General features: G+C 41.0%; 1 protein-coding gene across 3 annotated transcripts in view; it reads right to left on the bottom strand.

The window, feature by feature from the left end:
- IGF1R (insulin like growth factor 1 receptor) overlaps positions 1 to 22,137 on the bottom strand; it is a 190,826-nt gene that overhangs the window by 135,576 nt on the left and 33,113 nt on the right. For all 3 annotated transcript variants that reach the window (XM_074156420.1, XM_074156421.1, XM_074156422.1), the window contains exon 2: positions 20,111 to 20,656. In XM_074156420.1, coding sequence (XP_074012521.1) covers positions 20,111 to 20,656 — 546 coding nt within the window. The remainder of the gene's footprint in view (positions 1 to 20,110; positions 20,657 to 22,137) is intronic.

Below are 22,137 nucleotides of genomic sequence, written 5' to 3'. Positions count from 1 at the left end.
GTAGTCTTGCACACAGTTCTGCACATGTTGCGTAAAGAAAGTTTGCAACCTTCACGTTGCCGGTGCATGGAAATGGTAACACCGCCCTACTCGATTTAGAGGAAGGAGAAGCAACTAAAATAGGAAAACTCTGGATAGCGAGGAAAAAAACTTTCACATAAGTTGCATCCAAAAAGCAAAACAAGCCAAATGAAATGCATAAATTCAGAGAACTGTGCCAGTAATTCTCAAATTGGCCCAGTTCTTCTAAAACTTCACTGCTTTCAACAACCAGGCACCTCCAACCCCCCTTGTTTTTCCCTTCGGCATTTCCAAGAGAGCCTTCCATGTAAAATAGGGACAAGAAAGATTACAAACTTGTGCAGGTCACAGTTCAATACTGCCCAGCCCTAGACTTTGGCAGAGCCGCCATCCTGGACCAAAGAGGTAAACCCACGTGCGTCAGACAAGAAGAAAATACCAAGCAACACCAGAAGAACAGCAATCCATCTGCCTCAGCTGAAGGCACAGAGAACTGTTTTCCAACTACCAGCTAAAAAAAAAAAAAAAGAAAAAAAAAAAACAACCACCACCATCCAATTGTTTCTCCACTTGTTTGGATGCACTTTCTTTGCATTGATAAAAATTTTGCCAGCTGAACTCATCTGCTGCACGGCTAACGTAGGCTTTCTCTGTGAGTAAACTGAAGGATGATGCTCAGACAGTGGATTACGAGCCACACAAAAGCGATGTGCTTTCCAGCCGCACAAACCCAGCTACAGGAATCCAAACAGAGCGGAGAGACCACTTACAGCGCCCCAGCCAACTCGCAGGGAAAAGAGCCTTTATAAACAAGGCATTATGCATTATAACTAGGGTCTTGGAAAACATGTTTGTTTCTACAAACGTAACCCGACCAAGTCAATCTTTCTCAGTCAATGCAGGATGCAGAGATGACTCCTCAGAGGACTTATTTAAAAGACTTAAGCTCCTTTAGAATTAAAGTTTACTGCATCTTTCTTCTATTTTCAACAAGTTAAACGCTCACTATTCACTCACACTTCAGTAAATCCCCAATTCTAGCAGGTGAATAAAGCAGCAAGAAAAACAAACCCTTGCCACCTTTTCACATTAGTTTGTAGACTGTAGTTGAACACAACACAGATGCACAGCAATCATTTTTTTTTTTTTATTTAAAAATCCACAAGTATAACACATTCATGGAGGGAGTCTCCCAGGCAGCCATGCCCTTGTCATTGCTACTAGGCTAGCAAAGCACAACCTTCTAGCTGGATTACCAGACAAGCAGCATGTGATTCTCCTTCCGCTATTACTGTCTCAGTGAATCCGATCAAGTCGCTGAAGTATTCTGTATCTCATTTTCCCCATACATGAGCATAAATTTCCTCCTGTCCCTCCAATGGCATTATCCCGCAGCCAAATGCTTCTCAGAATCAGGACATTTTCCCTGATGCGTAGACCTAAACCTCACTCCTAGCTGACTTTACCTTTTCAAGGCATACCATATTTTTCTGTGAAAGGATCCTATAAGGAAGAACTTTGGTAACGTTTACTCTTAGAAAAATACACAGATCTCTTACCAACATTCTCCCACCACAACATTGAAATTTATATATTTGCTACCCACAAACCAGCTATTCACCAAGGAAATTGTTCCATTTAAAACAAACAAAATCCCCCTCTCAATAAAATTTTTGCTTGCTAAAGGCTTATTTTATTACAGTAAAACCCTTCCCAATTCTTTTACACCCCAAAGAATAGTCATGGCTCCTAAAAATTACAAAAGGATGCTCCTAGATACCAGGTGACTAGAGCTGACTATTAAAAAAATATATATCAGCCTTGTTTTACTACTTTAAAATGAAAGCAAATATGCACCAAAGCCTTATTTGTAATATATTCCCGAGCGATGCCTGGACCAAATCAATTTGACCAGATCTGTCATTTCATGTCAAATGATGCTTTTTCTGCGCTGTCTGGAGCGGCCTCTCGTGCCGACACCGCAGGACTGTGGCATGGCCAACACATCCATGAAACGAGGGAAGTCAGTCGCTCCTCCTTACTGCAGGCTACCCACTAACTACCACTTAAAGAAACACTTAAACTACGGAACTGACCTATTTTCCTAGGCCAAGCATACATTATTCCTTTATCACAGAATCACATGGGGTTGGAAGGGACCTCCAGAGATCATCTAGTCCAACCCCCCCTGCCAAAGCAGGTCCACCTAAAGCAGGTTGCACAGGAACTTGTCCAGGCAGGTTTTGAATGTCTCCAGAGAAGGAGACAATCTGAACTTGGTTGGATAAAGATACAAAAAGGAGACAAACAGCTTTTACACTGCTGTTAAAACTCAAAAGCCAGAGACCTTTTAAGTAGAAGTTCAAGAGAGAGGAGAGTTCATTTGGGGGGGGGTTTGGAGGTCATTCTGCTCCCCCCTCACAATGAGGAAAAAGCAATGTCAGGATGCACACACATTGCAGGCTCCTTAACAAATACCAGAACAGCAGTTCCTGTTCCCAAAGACATACCTGCACCAACATTCTACCAGATAATTGATTTCACCTTCCCAGTCACCTTGTCGGTTCAATTTTAGACTCGCATTGCTTACATATTTTTGTGCCTAACTGGACTGGGCTTGGAGATGAGAAAAGGGTCTGAGATTTGTCTCCTTTTTAATGCAGATAGAATTAAGTTAAACAGATCGTTTCCTAATGAGATGGCTCATGAATGAATTAGAAAATAAGATGCTTATTTCCAACCTTTTAGAAGAGCTACAGTTTGATTCATATGAATTTCATTCAAGCTGCTAACAGGTAACATCACCCTCTTGCTGAGATGCATTTTTCTTTAAAAATTGTGAAGATTTAAAAAAAAAAAAAAAAATCAGGCTTTTCAGAGCAAATATAGTTAGTTCACATTAGCTACTTCCCCAGCCATAGTGACAGATCAATATGAATTAATATGATAAAGATTAAGGTAATCAGAATATTATCTAAAAAGACTACTGTTGTCCCCTTACTCCAAAAAATTTAATGTATTCTTTTCTTGCCTTAGGTATAGGAGTAGAAACATGAAAGAAAACAGGGAGTTAAAAAAATAACAGAGAAGCAGGTACTCCTTCTTGTGTATATTTTTTTCCTCTAAATACCTCATCTCTTTAAAAAGCATACTGGAAGAAAAATACGGAAGCTTTCCCGTTGGATCTTTATACTCAAGTGATGAATCTAAGTCTCTTTTGCTTAATGGCCTTTACGTGTGCTTCCAAAAAAACTCCAGCACACCCATCCAAACAGATTTATTTTCCAGCAGCAGCAAGCTGCATGACTGTAACAGAGTCCTGCACATCACTGGTCCGGTGCAATATAACAAAATAGGGTTATATAGTAACAAAAAAGCACATAACAACAAATTTTCCAAGCAAGATGCTCATCAATTCTTTACGTTGCATTTAAAAGGCACCTGCAACCACTCACAAACGTTAACTGGTGCACCACGGTACTCACGTGAAATAAGATTATCCTCCTTATTGGACAGATGGGACACTGCAACTCAAGCGACTTTCCCATAAAGCGAGCATAGGACAGAGATATGAACTGAGCCCAGTCTGACATCTTAAGGTTCAAGACAATTTTAAATAACTGCTCATACACAGAAAGACACAGAGCAGACACAATGCATCATCCAGAATATAGGTAAAGACCTTAAAAATTCAGACACACTAGAACAAGTCCAGATTAATCTAAATACTGTGATATAATTAAACATGTTAAAATAGTGAAAAAGGGAACAAGAGTAATGCCCAAACTGACTTTTAAAGTATTTTATGTAGAGAACAATAGTAATAAATTACCTTCTTTCTCTTCCCAGGGATAGTCACAACAATTTTAAACTCGTAACTATGTAGATTTCTGTACACAGAAAACATTAAATATCAAACAAGCTGACATGTTTCAAATCATTATCAACAGTGTTTAGCATATAAATTAACACAGACACAAAGTGTCTACAAACATTTATTTTTAAACTGTTGGTAACACAGTAAATTATTAACTATTTTTTTTCTCTTTACCCACAGGAAGAATTGCAGTAATACAGAGTATAAGTAGCATTGCTTGGCATAATTTTAAAACAAATACATTTAACACACAGCAAATGTGCTGGGACAAAGGGCTTCGCCTCGCAGAAAGGCATCTTTCAAAAACAAACCCCAGGACTAGACATTCATTAAAATATCAACAGATATAAAAGATGATACCAATGATCTAATGATCAAGCTTTCGAAAGATGGAACAACATAAAAACAAGTCATTCTTTGAAGAAAAATATATAAGGCTTCTTTCACAAGCTTCGGAACTAGCCACTCCAGCTTTCTGCACTTTTGTTTTAAATGCTTAGAAACAAGCAGCGTTATTTTCCCCCCTTCCCAAATCAAAACTTTTCAAATGAGGCATGACAAAACAAGCTGAAGCCCCGAATTAACTTACAGGGCAAGCTACAGGCGTGCAGGGGATGAGCCTGCTGTGCCAGCGCGGTTCTCAACAACATTGTTATCAGAGAAAGCGCTGACATCCAGCATTTAATCTACCATCAAAACTGAAGTCTACGTTCTCTCTCACCAGTAGCTCCAAAACTCCACTGCAGCATGGACCAATCCGTGCTTTAACAAGACATATTAGAAAGTAATTAAATTTATTTTCTGGTTGATTTTTTGGACTGAAATAAAACATGTCCCTAGGCTATAACCAGCAAGAGATTCTTCACTTAGAATTAAATTACTGGTTACTTTTCTGCACTCCTTGTTGGGGTTAAAAAAAAAAAGTGCCTGGGGTTCCACAAGGCCTTTCTCCTGCCATAAAACAATCAAAGCTCCATGGCCATTTTCCCACCCAAACAATAAAAGCAATAAACACTATTCAGACATTCCCAAAACTCATGGATTAACAAAAGAGTATGAAGGGCGTGGGGGGTAAAATGAGGTCTGACAACAAGCAGCCCCGGGGAACGCACAGGACTGGGGAGATTCCATAAACCCAATTACAGCCACGTGAGCCACACAAGGGGTGAAACGGCTCTCAAGCCCACAAAATCAGAGGGGAGTTAACACACAGGAAGAAGGGAGCCTACAACAACTGTTTTCATCACATATTCTAGAAGGACAGCAAGGGAGGGACTCAGCTCAGATGCTGCTCCGACTCTAACCAGGTAGATGTGGGAGGTGGAAGAAAAGGCAAGAGGGGAGAGGAAAAGCTCAAGTGCAGGATCCTTCCCATCTCTGCTTCCAGGACAGGTCATCGAGATCCAGATGCTGGTCTTGGAGCTTCCACCGCGAAACACAATGAAATCACAGCGTACACCCAACCAGCTGGCTCCAACAGGAGCTGAATGGGACCCAATTCCACAGTTAAACTGGGTTTTTCTCCCAGCTTAACTGCAGAAATAGCTGCAATAATCAAAGGATCTATGCCTTCCAGGCTTAAAAGAAAAAAAAAAAAAAAACACAACGGAAAGACCCAATGAAACTCCTGTTGAAGCCAGTGATTAGTTTTAAGGTGCCTGCTTAAATAAATAAATCCGGTGTAATTGGACAATCTAGGAATTACTACTATAGATTAAATAAACCACTTTTGGTTGGCCTGCTCTAAACCAACCAATTTAAAAATCGATCAGATATACAAATTGCATAAAAGCCTGGGTCTAAACAGCCATGTCAAGTGCATTGTCTGTCTTCAAGTAAATTATATTAATGAACTAAAATTGTTTGGTTGTTTTTCACACCATGAGACAATGTTTACACTTGGGAAAATACTTTGCGCTAGATTTTCCAATAGGACTACTGGTTTGAGGCACCTCACATTTAAGCTGTAGACCACCCATCAGAGCACTGTGAACCAGAACAGTTCTTAAGATAAATAAAATGAATCAGAATATCTCACTGAAAAACCCAAACTTCACCTTTTTTTTTTTTTTTAAATTACAATATCCAGAAAGAGCTGAGCCTGTCCCCCACAAAATGTTCATAGCACACGTAAATCATTAAAATGAAAATCCTGATATTACGTTACAGTACGACACCACTATTTCATATAAAATAAACCCCACACTGATGACACAAGGAGTAGGAAACAAGATTAGAAATCAGGGGCAAAGCTGCAGCACAGTTCTGTCAATGAGAGAAAGTTGATATCACAGAATGATATGGGGTTGGAAAAGACCTCTGGAGATCATCTAGTCCAACCCCCCTGCCAAAGTAGGTCCACCTAGAGCAGGTTGCACAGGAACGTGTCCAGGCGAGAACGTTTACCTCCAGAGACCGAGACTCCACCACCTCTCTGGGCAGCCTGTTCCAGTGCTCTGCCACCCTCAGAGTAAAGAAATTCCTCCTCATGCTTAGATGGAACTCCTTAATGTCCCATTACCCTTTGTCTTGTCACTGGGCACCACTAAAAAACAGATATATAACAATCTTTCTCATATACTGGAGGATGTCTTTTATTTTATCAATCTTGTCCTAGGATGGAGCAAGGTAAAACATGATGCATTTGTGGAGAAATACTTAGCATTAATTTAGAAGCTCTGGTTTGCAAACTTGTTTTTTGCAGAATGCCCAGAGAGTAAGAACATGACAGGAGCAAGAGATGGTTTCATAATGGAAGTTCACTAGGTAAGGACAAACCTCTACATCTCAAGTCTACACTTCACCTGAAGCCACTGGGAAGTGAACCGTTGTGACTCAAGCTACCAAATAGTTTTTCCACCCATGGCACAGCCCAAAATAGCAGCAATAAGGGATGTAAGAAAAAGCTTGTGCATAATAATATGAAAGACTGCTTTGTCATTTTGGTCGGGAAGCAGTCCACAGAGGCCACCTTTCTGAAGATCGCTTACACTCTTCCTGTTTCATCGATATCTGCAAAGGCCTTTCACATCAGCTAATTAGAGATCAGCACTTCCTTTGTTTTGACGGAAGCAGCAAGTTTGACAGTGATGTATCATTTAAGTTATCCAACACCATAGAACGCAAAGGTTTTGTTCAATTACTCTTCTCTGGAGGCTTTCTACAGCTCCAATTCACAAAATGGTGCTGAAAACAAATCAAACAGCCCTCTATAACGCACGCTACAAAGCAGACCCTCTGGCCCAGAGTATTTTTCTCTACAATTACTATTTTCTTGCCTGGTCCTATACTATACATAGTGAGAAAACAAACTAAAACATGTCAATAGACATCTTCCAAAGGAAATGCTTATAGAACAGACGCTCAGGAATACTTTCCTCACCTGGAGACAGGACTGCTACAGATGTAAGATTTGTTCAAGTCTAGATAATGTTTTATCTGCAAGTCATTTTGAGAAGCAAATCCCTCATATAATTAAGGCAGCTTGACTCAGGAAACACCAAGGCAAAGTCAAACAAACAAGTTTGCAATCACTGTCTAACCTGGATCCATGGCTTGCATTCAGAATAGAATGGCTTGCTAAACCAGAGTGCCTGGTCCCTGTTTAACTGGTTCATCACTTGCCCCTGGCTGTCCCATTAGCTCTCACATCTGCAGCAGCACAAACACTGTGTTTTTATTATTTCTGCTAATCTTATTTTCCACATACTACATACAACAGTGTAAGTGTTCGTTACTGCAGCATATAGGTAGGTTAAACCACACCTCCTTCACAAGAATGGACAAAAGTTACTAGCACAACAAAGCACTTGACAAGAACATTAAAAAAAAAAAAAAAAAAAAGAGTTCAATATCTCCTTTACCCTAATTTCACTCAAGAACACATTGCTATAATCACATCTGTAGACTCTTCCTCTGTTGGCTACTGCAATCAGCACACTTCTTCAATTATCATATCCTAGAAAGCTATTGTTTGCAGACTGTCTTTCCAACAGTACCATGACGAGCTCTACCTTCTGTACTCACTCCCCCAGGTAATACAGTTCAAGGTCTCTCCCCAGGTACTTCAAACACTTCACGGCAATGGCCCAAGCTACACAAGAGACTCCCTCTCACTGCTGTGACTGCAGCCTCCCACAGGTGCTGCATTTCACTAGACAGTCATGGGAACCAAAAGGAAAAAAAAAAAAAAAAAGGGGTAAATCTTAAAGCATAGAAAGCAGAACCTTCATGTAAACTGACTCCAGAAAGTAAAACGACCGAAGACCTCACGACTTCCAAACTAATGTAAAAACATATTCCTTTGATTCTAGCTCTCCTGCAATTACTTTTTCATCCACAAGACACACCCACTCACCCACACAAACCAAAACAAGCCAGACACAAACCCTATAAATTTAATCAAGGAAGGAAGAGCAAGTATGAGATGTTTATTTCTATTTTTAAATACTTGGGAGGTGCCTCAATGCTCCCTGCCGAGATAGATAACTAAGTAGGTGCTCCAGAACAGTGAGATCCAGTGCATGATCTGGCACATCCAAACAGCAAAACATCAGAGCAGCTCAAAAGGCTATTAAGAAAGCTATTAAGAAAGGCTTTTGAAATAATTGTTTCCTCTAAGCCAGGACAGACAGTAACTTGGGGTGTTGTTGCAGAGAAGAAAAAGTACACATATACATAGGTATAATATATGTATATGTACTCAAGCACACCAAAATGCTCTAAGCAGCACTATGGTCTACAGAGAACAAGACAGTCTCCTTCTTGTTCCCACAGTTCGTTTCTGCCTCAAGCAAGTTGGTTGCCACTCTGGTTGCTCGCTCCCTCACCCAAATGGTTTGCATAGCAGATTCGCTGAAACATCAAGTTTTAACCAGGCCGTAATCCTGCTGACTTTTCTCGCAAAACTGCTGGAAAGGAATTCCTCCTGGCAGCTGCAGTGCCTCTGCTCATTAGTCTACCAAGCAGCAGCGGAATGGAATAGACAGGCACATCATTTCTGTGCTGCCGGCTGCTGCTGCAGGGAACAGCGATAAGGACCGAGCAGGCAAAGGGAAGGCTCCCAGGTTCACAAATAGATATGGGAAGGGGAGGACAGAAAAGGCAGAGGTCTCAAAAGGAAGACAGGAACACGGCTTGTGAGAACCCAGGCAAGTTGCTGGGATCATAAGCTAGGAGGAAACTCTCCTTTTCCTTCAGCCTCTACTAGTAGGATTTGGGGGTGGGGATGTTTTAGTTTTAGGGGGGGGGGTTAACTCCTGTTTTAAGGCCTTGTGTTTAACCAGGCATGGCCCAGAGTTATTCACACCAATTCCAGTGTCTCCTGGATACTAGAAGAATGAGTAAGATAACACTGCAAAATAGCTGTCCACTTGCTCCTGGCATTCTTTGTGCAGACAGCACCCTCGCACAGGTCAGACCATGCCGCCCACTCAGCAGATACAGAAAAGCAAACGTTTTCCTTCCCGCTGTGCAATTTCATTGGAGTAACCCTATTACAAATACTGTTTATTAAGCCACGCTTAATGTAAACAAAGTACATTTCTTGGAGGATCCGCACAGAGCTTTGCACCATTTATGGTGACTGGTGAGCCCCACGTTGTTCAGTAATATTTCCTCCTCCTCCCTCATCCCATGCCAACTACCACTCTAATAAATATTTAATAAGTAGACAAGAAAAACAAGCTTAAAAGTTTTCAGGTACTACACGCATGATGTTGAATTCATCTAACCAGGAAGCACACGGACAATGCAGGCAGAGCCCTAACAGCCCACCACAGATACAGCACACAAATCCAAGTACAACTAAACGGTGCTGAGCTACAGCAACACCAGTTCACAGAGAAGAGTGTTCCTTTTAGGAACAGGCAGCCCAGTTCTCAAGTCACAAGAAGCCAGAGGCTGGGATCTGCGATCGCCACAGACTTCAGTCACCTACCACTTTCACCAGGCACTGCCACACTGAAAGATGCCCACTGCATTCCCCACTCCAGAAACGCCGTCTCGCTCCCTCTTACCTATATATGTATTTCACTTTTCTCCTAAAAAGATCATCTGCCACGTGCAGATCATTCTAACCGTACCAAGAAGCTTCCTAAGGGTAGAAAAGGGTAAGATCTTTGCCTAAGAAGAATATGATTTTTTTCCAACTGTAAGATATATTCCAATGACTTATTTTCTCCTGTAAACAACTTGATCCTAAATCAGCCCTTGAACTTAACTAACTCTCTACAGCTGTTTTGCTGGAAGTTGTATTTGTTTTTCCTGCCACCCCTCTCTATTTATTTCCTGGAGCAAGGTATTACTATTATTTTAATTTCTCTTCCATGGAAGAGAAGTGGATGCACACAGACAAACAACTGCAGCGAGTAGAAGAGGAAGAATGCTTCACCTCTGAATTCAGGATTTGCATACTGGGTTTTATCTGTAACACCCACTGCAGTATTTTATCCCAGACTCTCAGAGATCACAAAAGGCAGAGCAGACAGTGACTCACTGCAATTTCGGTTCCGCATGTAGCGTTTCACGTGGACCAGTCAATTCTGATTCTGCCAAACAGCCTTCATCAAGCACTTAAAAAGTGAAGCATCTTCTCTAAGAGAGAGCTCCTATTCATGTGCTGCCTTCATGAGGAGAGCTCCAGAGATGGAAGGGAATTTAGTCAATGTTTCCCCTTTGTGTTGTAATGATTTAAGATTCAATTAATACTACATAGGGAGGCACTAATTCTGAAACACCTGCCTCAGTGATAACCAGATTAAGACCTCCAAACTTGCTCCGCTCCAAACAGCAACCGCCTGCCAAATGACAGCAGTTGTCAATATCGACCAACTGGAGGCCGGGTTTTCTGTTAAATCCTAGACCATCCTTTAAAGAGGATTCCCCACAAAACAGGAGGGGGGAAAAAAATAATAATAATAATAATAAAAAAAAGTCACTTGACAGCTCTGAATTTGTTTAGCCAGAAGTGGCAGCTCCTCCTCTGCACGCTTTGAAGGCTGGAGACTGGCAACACCCCTACCAGATGTTTTCAAATCCCTTGAAGGGAAGAAGAGATAAAGCCAAATAAAGGGTAACGCCACCCACAGAGACAGAGCTACGTGTCTCTAATCAATACGCTGTGCACAGTAGAGAGAAGAGCTTGAAGATGGATTTTTGGGAGGGAAAAAAAAAAAAAAAAAAAAAGAGTTGGGCAGCAGCTGGTTTCATTGTGAGAAGAGCCAATAGGTTTGGGGTTTGGTTTGCTGGTTTTCTTTCCTCCCCTAAAAAACAGGGGCTTCTTTGGATTACTTTGGGTAGCATGAAGCTTCCCGGACGAACACAAAGTGCCTCAGAATTAAGACCATGCTTGTCTGAAACCCAGAGAGAAATCTTTAGACCGGTGTACCAGCCCAGTAATTAACAAAGCAAAAGACTTTCCTGCCTTTTTAATGACACAGAAAGTATTTCAACCACAGAACAAGGAGCTGGTTGTTTTGTTTTAGGTTTGTGTTTTTGGGGGGCTTTTGTTGGTTTTGTTTTTCTTTTTACTTTCACACCCCTTCATCACATCCGTGTATCGTGACCTATTCGAACCACACTTAAAAGCTCGATCTGAGCGCTCAGTGATACATAACTTCCATTTTAGTGAAACAATCCATCTGCTCCATGTGACTCAGAGCCTGCTTTAAGAATGCAATACTGTTTAGGCCAACGGTTGCACCGCACAAAGTGTTTTGTTCACATGCATTCCTTTGGGATGACAGAGCCTATCCACGGCCCGTAACGGTTGGGGCCTGTGGTTTTTTTCCCTCATCCGCTGAATGCTGCAGTGACTAAGCTGACAAAAATTCCTAGCCAATTATAAACCCACTTAAAGAGACAGGCAATCCCCCTGCAACCTTCTCTTGCCATCCTATACGGGAAGTTTCTATACATAGAAAAACATCTCCTCCTCCCAAGGCCTGCATTGATATAAAAGACTTTCTCTGCGCGCTTAACACTTCAAACATGCTTCCTAAATGGCATCATTTCCCAAAACTACAGGCTTTACATCCATCACACATCAACTGGAGGGGGTAAAAAAAAAAAAAAAAAAAAAAAAAAATAGGAGAAACAGACCCCTCAATTGAGTTATGCCAGTAAAAAGTTAGAGAAGCCATTAACGGAGGGACGATGAGTACGCTGGGAAGAGATGAGTCTCAGCAGCTAAACAGCACTGTTTATTAAGAAGGGAACAATTAAGCAGCTATCAACCCAATACGAGCCAACAAGGAAAAAACACATCAGGAAGGTCACACTGGTGTACAAACCACAAGTTTGATCCACCTAAGGGCACAATCTGAGCTTTAACTAGCAACGACGAGAACTTCGAGTTGTCCCCCAAATCCCTCTGAAAACGCAAATCGGTAACCAAATTCCAAAAACCAAGAGCTTTTCTCAATTCATGTGCTGAATTCATTCTCGCCTACATCATCAAGGGCTACACAAATGCATTTAATTCTTAGCCAGGACATATAGAACTAAGCTTTGGGCAGGTAACTACAAGTTCACTTTGCCCAGCAAGAAACAGTAAATAAACAAAAAAAATAGTAATTGAGAGACTGGCATAGGGCTTCTAGCTTTTAAAAAAAAAAACAAAACACCAAACACAGGTTACGGGCACCTCAAATCCTTACCGTTTCATGGTGGGCAAACTACTCGTTAAATCATTTTTAGCGCTCGGCTGATAGCACATGCACATTCCATTCCAAACGCTGAAAACTTTGCTGGGGAGGGGGAGGAAGAGACAGTCGACAACTGAACCAGGCTGAGTTCACCTCGGAAGAAAAAGGCAATCCAACAATCTGTATTAACATACTATTATCCGAGCATCTTTTTATTACAAGTTAATTCTCAGAGCCATAAACAGACTTGAGAAGGAAATCGCACTATTAGTGGGAAGGAAGGCTAAACAAAGGCTGTTTCATCACTGCTTAACACTGAAAAACTTGTTTGCCACATGAAAACGATTTATGAAAATGCTTACGGACAATTCATTCCTACATTCATGTGTGTTTGGGGAAAGAAAAATGGAAAATGGCACTTACTGTTCAAAAGTCTTAGGGAGCATAATCTCTATCCAGGGTTGAACCTAAGTTTTACCTTTATTTCTTATGAAAAGCAGGCTGGCAAGTTCAGTGCCCACCTCCAAACCTTCTTCAGTCCATTGCAGCCAAATTCAAATCACAGACCAGTCATCTCAAAAGATGCACTTCTATACCTTGCATGAAAATGCACACGCTGGGTGGAAGACAGATCATTTCAGGGCCCCCACCAAGGTAAAAAAAAAGACTGCAGCTCAAGTTCACCCCTTGTTAAACATCCACACAAGCATTAACTGTCAAAACCCACTACAAGCCAGACTCCTGGCGTGGACAAGAGCCACAGAGAGAGAAAATGTGGAAAATGCTAAGCCAGGCTGAGTTTGCCTTGTTCCTGCGACATTTGCAAGAATACAGCAAAAAACAGCTTTCTTCTGGTTTTACACTTGACATTTCCCTGACATTTTCCCTATAACGCTGCTAGCTTTTCCCAGCTCCCAGTTGTTTTTCAAAATCATCATCAAATTAAAGTTTACATTACATGTAATTAACTATCCAATACAACTGCTTATTCTATTAACATACATTTGTCTAATAAACATCAATGGGGCCTGGAAGTACATTCTAAGCAGTTTAATCAAAGATTTGGTTCAAGTTTAGATGCATATTTAATTTCATATATTTAACGTGGTACTGCTGCACAGGAAGGAAAAACAAAAAAAAGACAATTCTCTAAACAACGCGTGCTTCTTCTTGTAAGGAGGACTGGCATCGTTCTTCTTCCCCTACCCTTTACCACACAGCGTCAGAGAAACTCAGCCCATAAAACCAGGGAATGACTATTTCCTATAAGTGATCGCCGATTATATTTTTATAGTTGTTTTTCTGACAGTGAAGCAATTACTTGGCATGAGACAATTCAAGTAAATCCATATTGTTGTAGCAATTAAGATCATTCAGGATTTCAAAGTTTCAAGAAGCAAAAATCTGAAGCCATGAGAGACAGGCACAGTGTGGATCTGGAAGGGCTTTCTGTCCAGCCAGGTTCCAATCACAGCAAACTCTTGTTTAATTGCAAGCATAAAATCTATTTATAGAAAGCACAAAAACCCCTGCCTCCACTTCCTAGATTGAGCAAGTTTGTTGTGGGGTCAACTTTAGAACTGCTAATCCTCCTTTTTCTTAAATCAGAATGGGCTCTATGCAAAATAGAGTTTATATTACTCAGAATAAACAGGCATATACGTTCAACCACCTTGACTATCACTTTCAAGGTGCTCTACCTCCACTGAAATCACGGCAACATTTACTGTATCATTCCACAGCACGTGGACTACCCCTCCCCATTACCAGAAACAATACCAAAAGAAATTAATTTCTCCAGTAGCATGGATGGACACTAGAATATGGCTACGCATCACCTCCTGAATACAAACACACCTCTGGACTGACAAAGGTAAAGCAAGTCAAAGCAAGCGTAAAATAATGATGCTTTTTAAGGAGAAAGGAGGGAGGGGGGTGTGTGTGTACACGTGAGTAGAAAAGACACACGGTATCCTCAAAAATTCTAAGAACACTGACTTTTTTTTTTTATTTTTTATTCCAAAAAGTGGGGAAAAGGTCTAAACTTTTAAAATAATTTTTTTAAAGGTTTTTTTACAACCTACGGCAACGTGTCATTGATGGATCTAGTTAACTGCATCAAGCCTTTTAATACCGGAAAACAAAAATCCAAAAATTTGAAGTCCTCTCTAAGACACTACACATCTTTGTGCCACAAGAAACTAGGAAGCCAAGGTAAGCATCCAACATTACCACCTAGTTTTTGGTGACTAGTGCAGGTTCCAAGGCTCAAGATACTCTTCCCAGGTTACAGCATTTTTGCAACAGAACAAAGAAAAATGGCAAGTATACGTTTGTTTAATTTTAGCCCTTTTCTCAGAATATAAACCACTGCTACAGTAATTAACTGCAGATTGGCCTAAACTGCTCTGCGGCCATTCAAGCTTACTAATTAAATATGCTCTCACAGCCATAATAAAAATTCTGGGAAACCTCTGGCTGAAGAGCAGGCTTCTCCGGAGGGGAGTGAAAATCAGGAAAAAAAAACTCCATTCAGAACGAAAACACTAACAATTTATTTTTTTTTTTAACGTGCTCCAGATTTTTCTAACTCAGTGACACCAACTGCACCTTTTACAAATATTTTTTTTTCTTGTCCACCCTTCTGTTTATTCCTTTCAGAAGCATGTTTATTTGCTGGAGAGTTTGCACACCAACCAAACGGACAAAGAACCTGTCCGTTTCAAAATATGTTCAGGTTTATATGATACTTTTTTTTTTTTTTAACCAACAAAGGAAGGATTGGTGTTACACAGACTAGCTTCACTTAACATTATACTACATAAAATTTGCTTGCAAAAAGAGTAAAACTTTTAAAGTATGTTGTCCTCTGCTGATATACACAATTACTACTATAATTCAGGGTTTCAGAAAAAAAATCACAAAAAACCTTAAATGAAGCAGCAAACAGAGAAAAGTATGCAGACGTAATTTAAAACAAAAGTTAAGTGCAATTTGATTCGGCATCTCCAGCTCCAAACTTCTTTGTCTCTCTCCATGTCTACATGGCTCGTGTATGGACACGGGAATATAGTGAATACTCTTCAGAGAGCGGAAAACAAGGAGAGAAGGGGGAAAAAAAAAAAAAAAAATATTAAAAATGCCAGCCCATGGTTTTCTCCACCACTGTGCTGAATCAACAGGGAGCAGATTCCCAGATGGCGTACGCTGGTAAGTACCGCACAAGTCAATGAAGCTATGTCAAACGATACCACTCAACTGCATTATCTTCTGAGCTCCGTGTAAACAAACAGGAGCAGATTCCGAATATTTGTGAGAATACATCATGTTACTGTCTCCATATGTTTAAACATTTTAGTAGAAGGTACATATGGACCACTCTTCCCACTCACTGTCATTCTCTCCCTCCTGCTCCTCATTCCCCACATACACCATATCTTTTCAGGCCACTGTCAAACCAATTCAAAAAGGAATAAGGAAACATTTTCATTAAAAACATTTTGTGCTCAGCCGCCATCTGCTTCTTTATCAGCCTCCAAATCCCACATGCCTTTCCCGTGGACTCCTGTTTCACACATTCGGAAGCTGAAAGTTTTCTTCTGTTGTATTGTGAAGCGCAGTCTACATGAGCTATTGTTTTTCATGTCAAATTCGCCTCTTTTGAAACAAGTGCTTAATGTTTATGGCCCTAATCCATGTTCGCTCTACAATGCCAATTTAAACCCTTTTTTTTTTTTTTTTTTTTTAATGCCAGTGGCAAATCTAATCTTAAAGGTCCCTCATGCACTTCAGCTACTCACCTTCGTTGTTTTTATGGGAAGCCTGGCTATTTCATCCCCTTTGTGCAGCACTATAATGTGCTCTCTCACAAAGGGGGGGACCCAGGCGTCCAGACCACGCTCTTGCCCTTTCACACAGAAGCTGCAATTAAAGCCATTACCCCTTTATAGCGGGTATTAACAGTCTGTCCTCCCCATAACCAGACCCTTGGTCGGTCTTTATTTTGAGTAGGAAAGGAAGGGTTTCAGCTAATACCTGACAGACAGCATCTCCGGCTTAACTGGGGGGTGGATGGAAAGCAGACAGATGATTAAGATGAAGTTAAAAATAAATAAATAAATAAATTATCCATACACTGTAGATCTTGCATATGGATCACTGCTAGTTTTGCTATTAATTTCCCACATAAACAGTTTGCCTAGTTCATTTCTTAAGACCCCAGCAAACACAAAAAAGCGTCTTAAGAAGCATTAGCTGGACTTTTTCAAAAAACACCACAAAGGTTATGGTAGACAAGGGATCCTGAACTTTCAGGCAAGGCTTTCAAGGTTGTAATTTACATTTGGTTTCTACAGGCTTACAAAGCTAAGGCAGCAGACCTCAAGACTTAGTCATCAGCAAAAGGAATACAGAAAACAAGGAAAGTTTTCTTTACAGTAGGCCAATGGACAGGCAAAGCAAGTGTGTCAAGAGACTAGTCTTTCAAGGGATACAGCAGGAACAATTCTTTCTGGTTCTCACACATCAATCACTGAGCAAGATGCAGACAGCATCCATAAACATTTCCAACAGTCACAACTGCCAGTAAGAAAAACAGAAGGCCATACTCTTATTTGTATGTCTGGACGCTCAGTTTTTATCTTTTCCATCTCCACCTGTGCCCCAAAGCACAACCACTGATGCAAACACCTTCAAGTATTCTCCTTTTACCCTGAGGGATCCTTCTATGCGGACCTGCAACCCAAGCGAAGTACAGCTGGCACTGGATACACCAGAAGAAAAGTAGGTGCAGGTCAGAGAGACGACAGCACGCCAAACCCAACACAGCACACTGCGGCTCCAACACGAGCAAACTCGTGAGGCTAATGCCTTGGGGCACTCGAAGGTAAAGGAATGTATACTACACAGAAACCAGGGCAACAAAACTGGCAGAGAAGTCGCCGACGCTTCACACTCAACCTTAGAAAAATAAATTAAAAAATAAAAAGTTTTTTTTTGAAAGTTCCAAATTCTTTGTAGCTTGTTCTACTATAGAAACGTCCACAGATTATTCTCAAACACAGCACATCCTTCCCTCTCTCCTCCCTCAACATTGTTCCTGCACCAGTTATATTGAAGGAAGCACGGGGTTCTTCCTTTGTTTGTGAGCAAGAAAAAGAAGGAAAAAAACAACTTCCACTCAACAGCAAAACTAAACATAAGCCAGGCTACTTAAAGTACTAAGTGTTCCCACACAACATTTACCCACCAACTTGAGATCTTTCAGCATAAAACCTAAACAAGGACAAAAGAGATTTTAATATACACTCCTCCGCAGATCCAGAGCGAAGAAAAATAAAAAGGCATAAAGGAACCCTGAGTGATAGACAGCGTTTTCAGTTTAACATTGCTATGACGCACAAGGAGAATGTCAGGGTTAAATTAGATACTACGCTAGAAAAATATTCCCTGGAAAATAACACAGGTCTCTCATATCTCTACTGGTAGGAAAATGCAGATTTAAACACTCAGTAACTTAAAAGTCCTTACTTCTATTCTCTTTCATGACTTGTGTAATTTTGTACTGCAAAAGTCCTCTCCAGATCAGGAGTTCATTGCCAAAGCATCCAAGCAATCTAGCAGGACAGACAAAAAGCTTCCTTCTGAACAACGGTACATTTATACCTCCCTTGTTTTTCTTCAGAATGAGAGTACTTTTGAGTTTGTTGGTTTTTTTAAACATGAATGGCTGGCAAATTTGAAGTCTTATGCCTTGAAGTCAGTGGCTTATCACGACAAACAGATTTAATAGGTCCAACTTTCTCACTCCTTTTATTGATTAGAACTTGATCACGTCTTTATACACTCTGCATCCCAAGATACTCTAAACCTACACTGGTTTTCCACAGTGCAATGCTCTTAACGAGCCTTTCAAGGCTCTTTTCCAGTACTTGCTTTCTTCGTTATCTCCCAGGAAAGGAAGATGAAAGCACATATGAAAAGAAAAACATTACCTACACCCTTGCCGTAAAACTGCTGCCATCACAGTATAACTATGACCTCAGCTTAATCTTATCTGTTTAAAACAAGTATCTTCTCACTTTGGAGTCCAAATTATTTTAGCATTCCCCTAGAAACCAACAAGCTTTTCTTGCACATTACTTTTGTCTACTCCAAATAGCCAGAGCACACAACAGAAAGCAAGTAAGTTGTTATATCTCATTAAATACACTCTATTTACATCCATTCAAACCACTAAAGGCAATGAGGTTGCACAGGAATCATCTAAGTCATCCTCTGTAGACAACAGAGTTACACTTTTTTAATGAAGACATAAATTTGGCCTGCAGAAGCCTAACGACTCATAGCAATACACAGTAAAAAAGCAATGCAGCTCACTTCCCTCACCTTGGACAAATCACAAAGTCTCCCAGTAACAGGCTGAGGGGTTTTCTTTTCCTTCCTTGAAACCAAACTTTATTTCCTGTAAGAAGTATTGATGGAAGCACAGCCCTACAAAGGTCTTTTTTTCAGAGATATTTTTTGGCATGTGTTGACTGAAACTGCCCTACAAGGTACTTTAATTTCAGCACTAACTGAACATGAGGGCTTCACAAGCAGCTGATGAGCCACTTCAGAAAAAACATCGTCCTCAAATGAAGGTAATCTGAATATAGCCCTGTTCCTGTTTTCTCTCACACTGTGGTGCTTCCTATCATTATAGCAGCTTTGGTCAAGACTGCGAGTGGAATTTAGGAACTGTTCCTCACAGTGACGACTGCTTGTAATTAAGCCCTACTGACACCGCAGGGCTCAGCTTTCGTAAAGTTACAGGATGAACTCAAAAAGCCTGCCATGTAATCATGTTATTTGAGTAAACTATGTGTTTGTTTACTCTATTTTTAAAAAGTGAGAAGAGATCAGGTTTTGTTTTTGCTAATACTTGCTATCAGAAAGACATAAACCCCATCATGCCATATAAGAACAAAACGGGCAAGGATAATTTCACTAAGAGTCAAGATATCCATAGACTCTTTGACACTACAGACTGTACCGTACAAACTGATTTCAGTAAAAAAGTTCTTGCATTCAGAATTTACCATTACAGGAATTTCTAAGGTGCACACCAAGGGAGGCAAAGAACAAAGTCAAATAAAGTCCAATTAACAGCTACGGTACAGCAATGACTCTGGCAGACACGTAATGTCACTTTGGCAAGGAGAGGAGAAGGAGATGGCATTTGACAGACACCTCCTGCCAAAGTCCTCAAGGGAGATAAAACTAGTTCCAGATTTCCTACAATGGCTTTAGCTCTAGACTTAATCTGCATCTTTTCCATAGGGAAGTAACCCAGAAAGTTCGTGGGGTTTTGTTGTGTTGCTGTTGGTTTTGGTTTGTGGTTTTTTTTAGATCAAGTGAAATGATCCTTTACCGGTTAGGGAGGAATCTATTCTGGGTAACTCATTATGTGGACTACATAAGACTAGAATAAAAGTTTAAGTTGCTAAAGAGCATAAAATAAAGCCACAAAATGAAATCTTTACTTCAGAAAGAGGTAACAAAAACACACTATCTACTCAAATCTTACTTTTCTGGCAGTGGTTGGTGGTCCAGCAGCGGTAGTTGTACTCATTGTTAATAGATGTCTTCTCGCACAATGGCTTCTCTTCCATTGTTCCCGGACACAAGTCCCCACATTCCTTTGGAGGTTTATTCCCAACGATGTAGTTATTGGACACTGCATCTAGAATGAGAGACCAGTCCACCGTGGAGAGGTAACACAGGTCAGAGTTCTTCTCGATTCGTATGGCCCCGCGGGTTATGTTCCTCAAGTTGTGAAGCCCAATCTCTTTAAGATTTGTCATTTCAAAGATAACCAAGGCATAGTTGTAGAAGAGGTTCCTCCCACGAATGACTGTGAGGTTGGGGAAGAGATCACTGAGGCTTTCCAAGCCTGCCACACGGAACAGCAGCAAATAGTCAGTTATGACAGTGAGCTTTGGGAAGCGGAAGTTGCGGTAATCCTCTGCTTTAGAGATGAGCAGAATTTGAAGGAAACCCTCAATTACCGTACAGTTCTCCAGGCGTTTCAGCTCATGGATATCATTGCGAATGTCAACATTTGGCCCGCAAACTGAAAACGTAAAAGGAGAAAGGAAAGTTAGTAAATAAAGCATTTTTAAGCCTTTCGAAATTGGAATGCAAGTAGGATATTCTGACAGCCGTAAGATTTTTAACTTTTTAATTAGGTTGCAATGTTAAAATAAGAAGTGAGTGCTTAATTTACACCTACATCGAATATTCACCTCGTTTAACCTATATACATAAACACTACAGGATCAGCACAGAGATGCAAGCTATCTGTATTCTTCAGCAGGCAGAGAAATGTTGTTTTACTATTTCTCTTGAAAAGTGCTGCATTAGACCGAGGAACGTAGAGACAGAACCAAAGAATAGTTTAGGTTGGAAAGGATCTTTAAAGGTCATCTAGTCCAACCCCCCTGCAATGAGCAGGGACATCTTCAACTGGATCAGGTTGCTCAAGGCTTCATCCGGCCTGACCTCAAAAGTTTCCAGGGATGGGGCATCTCCCACCTCTCTGGGCAACCTGGGCCAGTGTTTCACCACCCTCATTGTAAAAAATTTCTACCTTGCATCTAGTCTCAGTCTATCCTCTTTCAGTTTAAAACTGTTACCCCTTGTCCTACCACAACAGCCCCTGCTAAAAAGTTTGTCCCCATCTGTCTTATAGACGCCGTTTCAGCACTGAAAGGCTGTAATGAGGTGTACCTGGAGCCTTCTCCAGGTGGAGCAACCCCAACTCTCTCAGCCTGTCTCATAGAGAAGTGTTTCACCCTCTGATCATCTTCATGGCCTTCTGCTGGACCCGTTCCAACAGGTCCATGTCTTTCCAGAGCTGAGGGCCCCAGATCTGGACGCAGTGCTCCAGGCGGGGTCTCACCAGAGGGGAGCAGGGAGCAGACCTGGCCACAGCAGGTGAAGCGAGGTAACTATGATCCCAGTAAGAAAGGCATAAACCCAATGCATTTGCACACCCTGCTTCAAATCACATCATGACGTGTGCGACCAGACCCGGGGTTCAGCTGCATGACTCCAAACAAGTTAGGGAACAGAGTGATCCACTGGTCATAACGTTACTGATTTACTCCCCTTAAGACACATGCACGCGAAGGGCAACACTTCTCAGAAAATGATAACTTATTTCTCAAATCACTCTTTCTTCCCAGGGTCACAGGCCAAACTAGCCCTAATTTCACTGAATTTTTTTTAGAGTTGGAAGGGACCATATAGATCATCTAGTCCAACTCCCCTGCTGAAGCAGGATTGCAGATTTAATTCTGGAATGCTAGTCTTGCAATGGATCAGCAACACCCCAAAATCCATGGAAAGCCGGTCAGCACTTCCTGCGCTGTGACTGGGAAGAAAAGAAAGTGCTTGGACTTGTAGCTAATGCACTGAATTCCTGTTTGCATGTTCCAGTGAGCCGAGTTTCACTGATTTTGGCACCAACACACAAAAAAAGTTCATTGAGTTCTAAGAAACACAGGATAAGTTTATTTACAAGAACACACAACATCCCAGTGAGGAATTTCC

The sequence above is a fragment of the Numenius arquata genome, chromosome 11, assembly GCF_964106895.1.
Source record: "Numenius arquata chromosome 11, bNumArq3.hap1.1, whole genome shotgun sequence".
In the NCBI taxonomy this organism is placed as follows: Eukaryota; Metazoa; Chordata; class Aves; order Charadriiformes; family Scolopacidae; genus Numenius; species Numenius arquata.
Note: the sequence above shows the minus strand (reverse complement) of the source record. Positions and strands in the feature narration are given on the sequence as shown.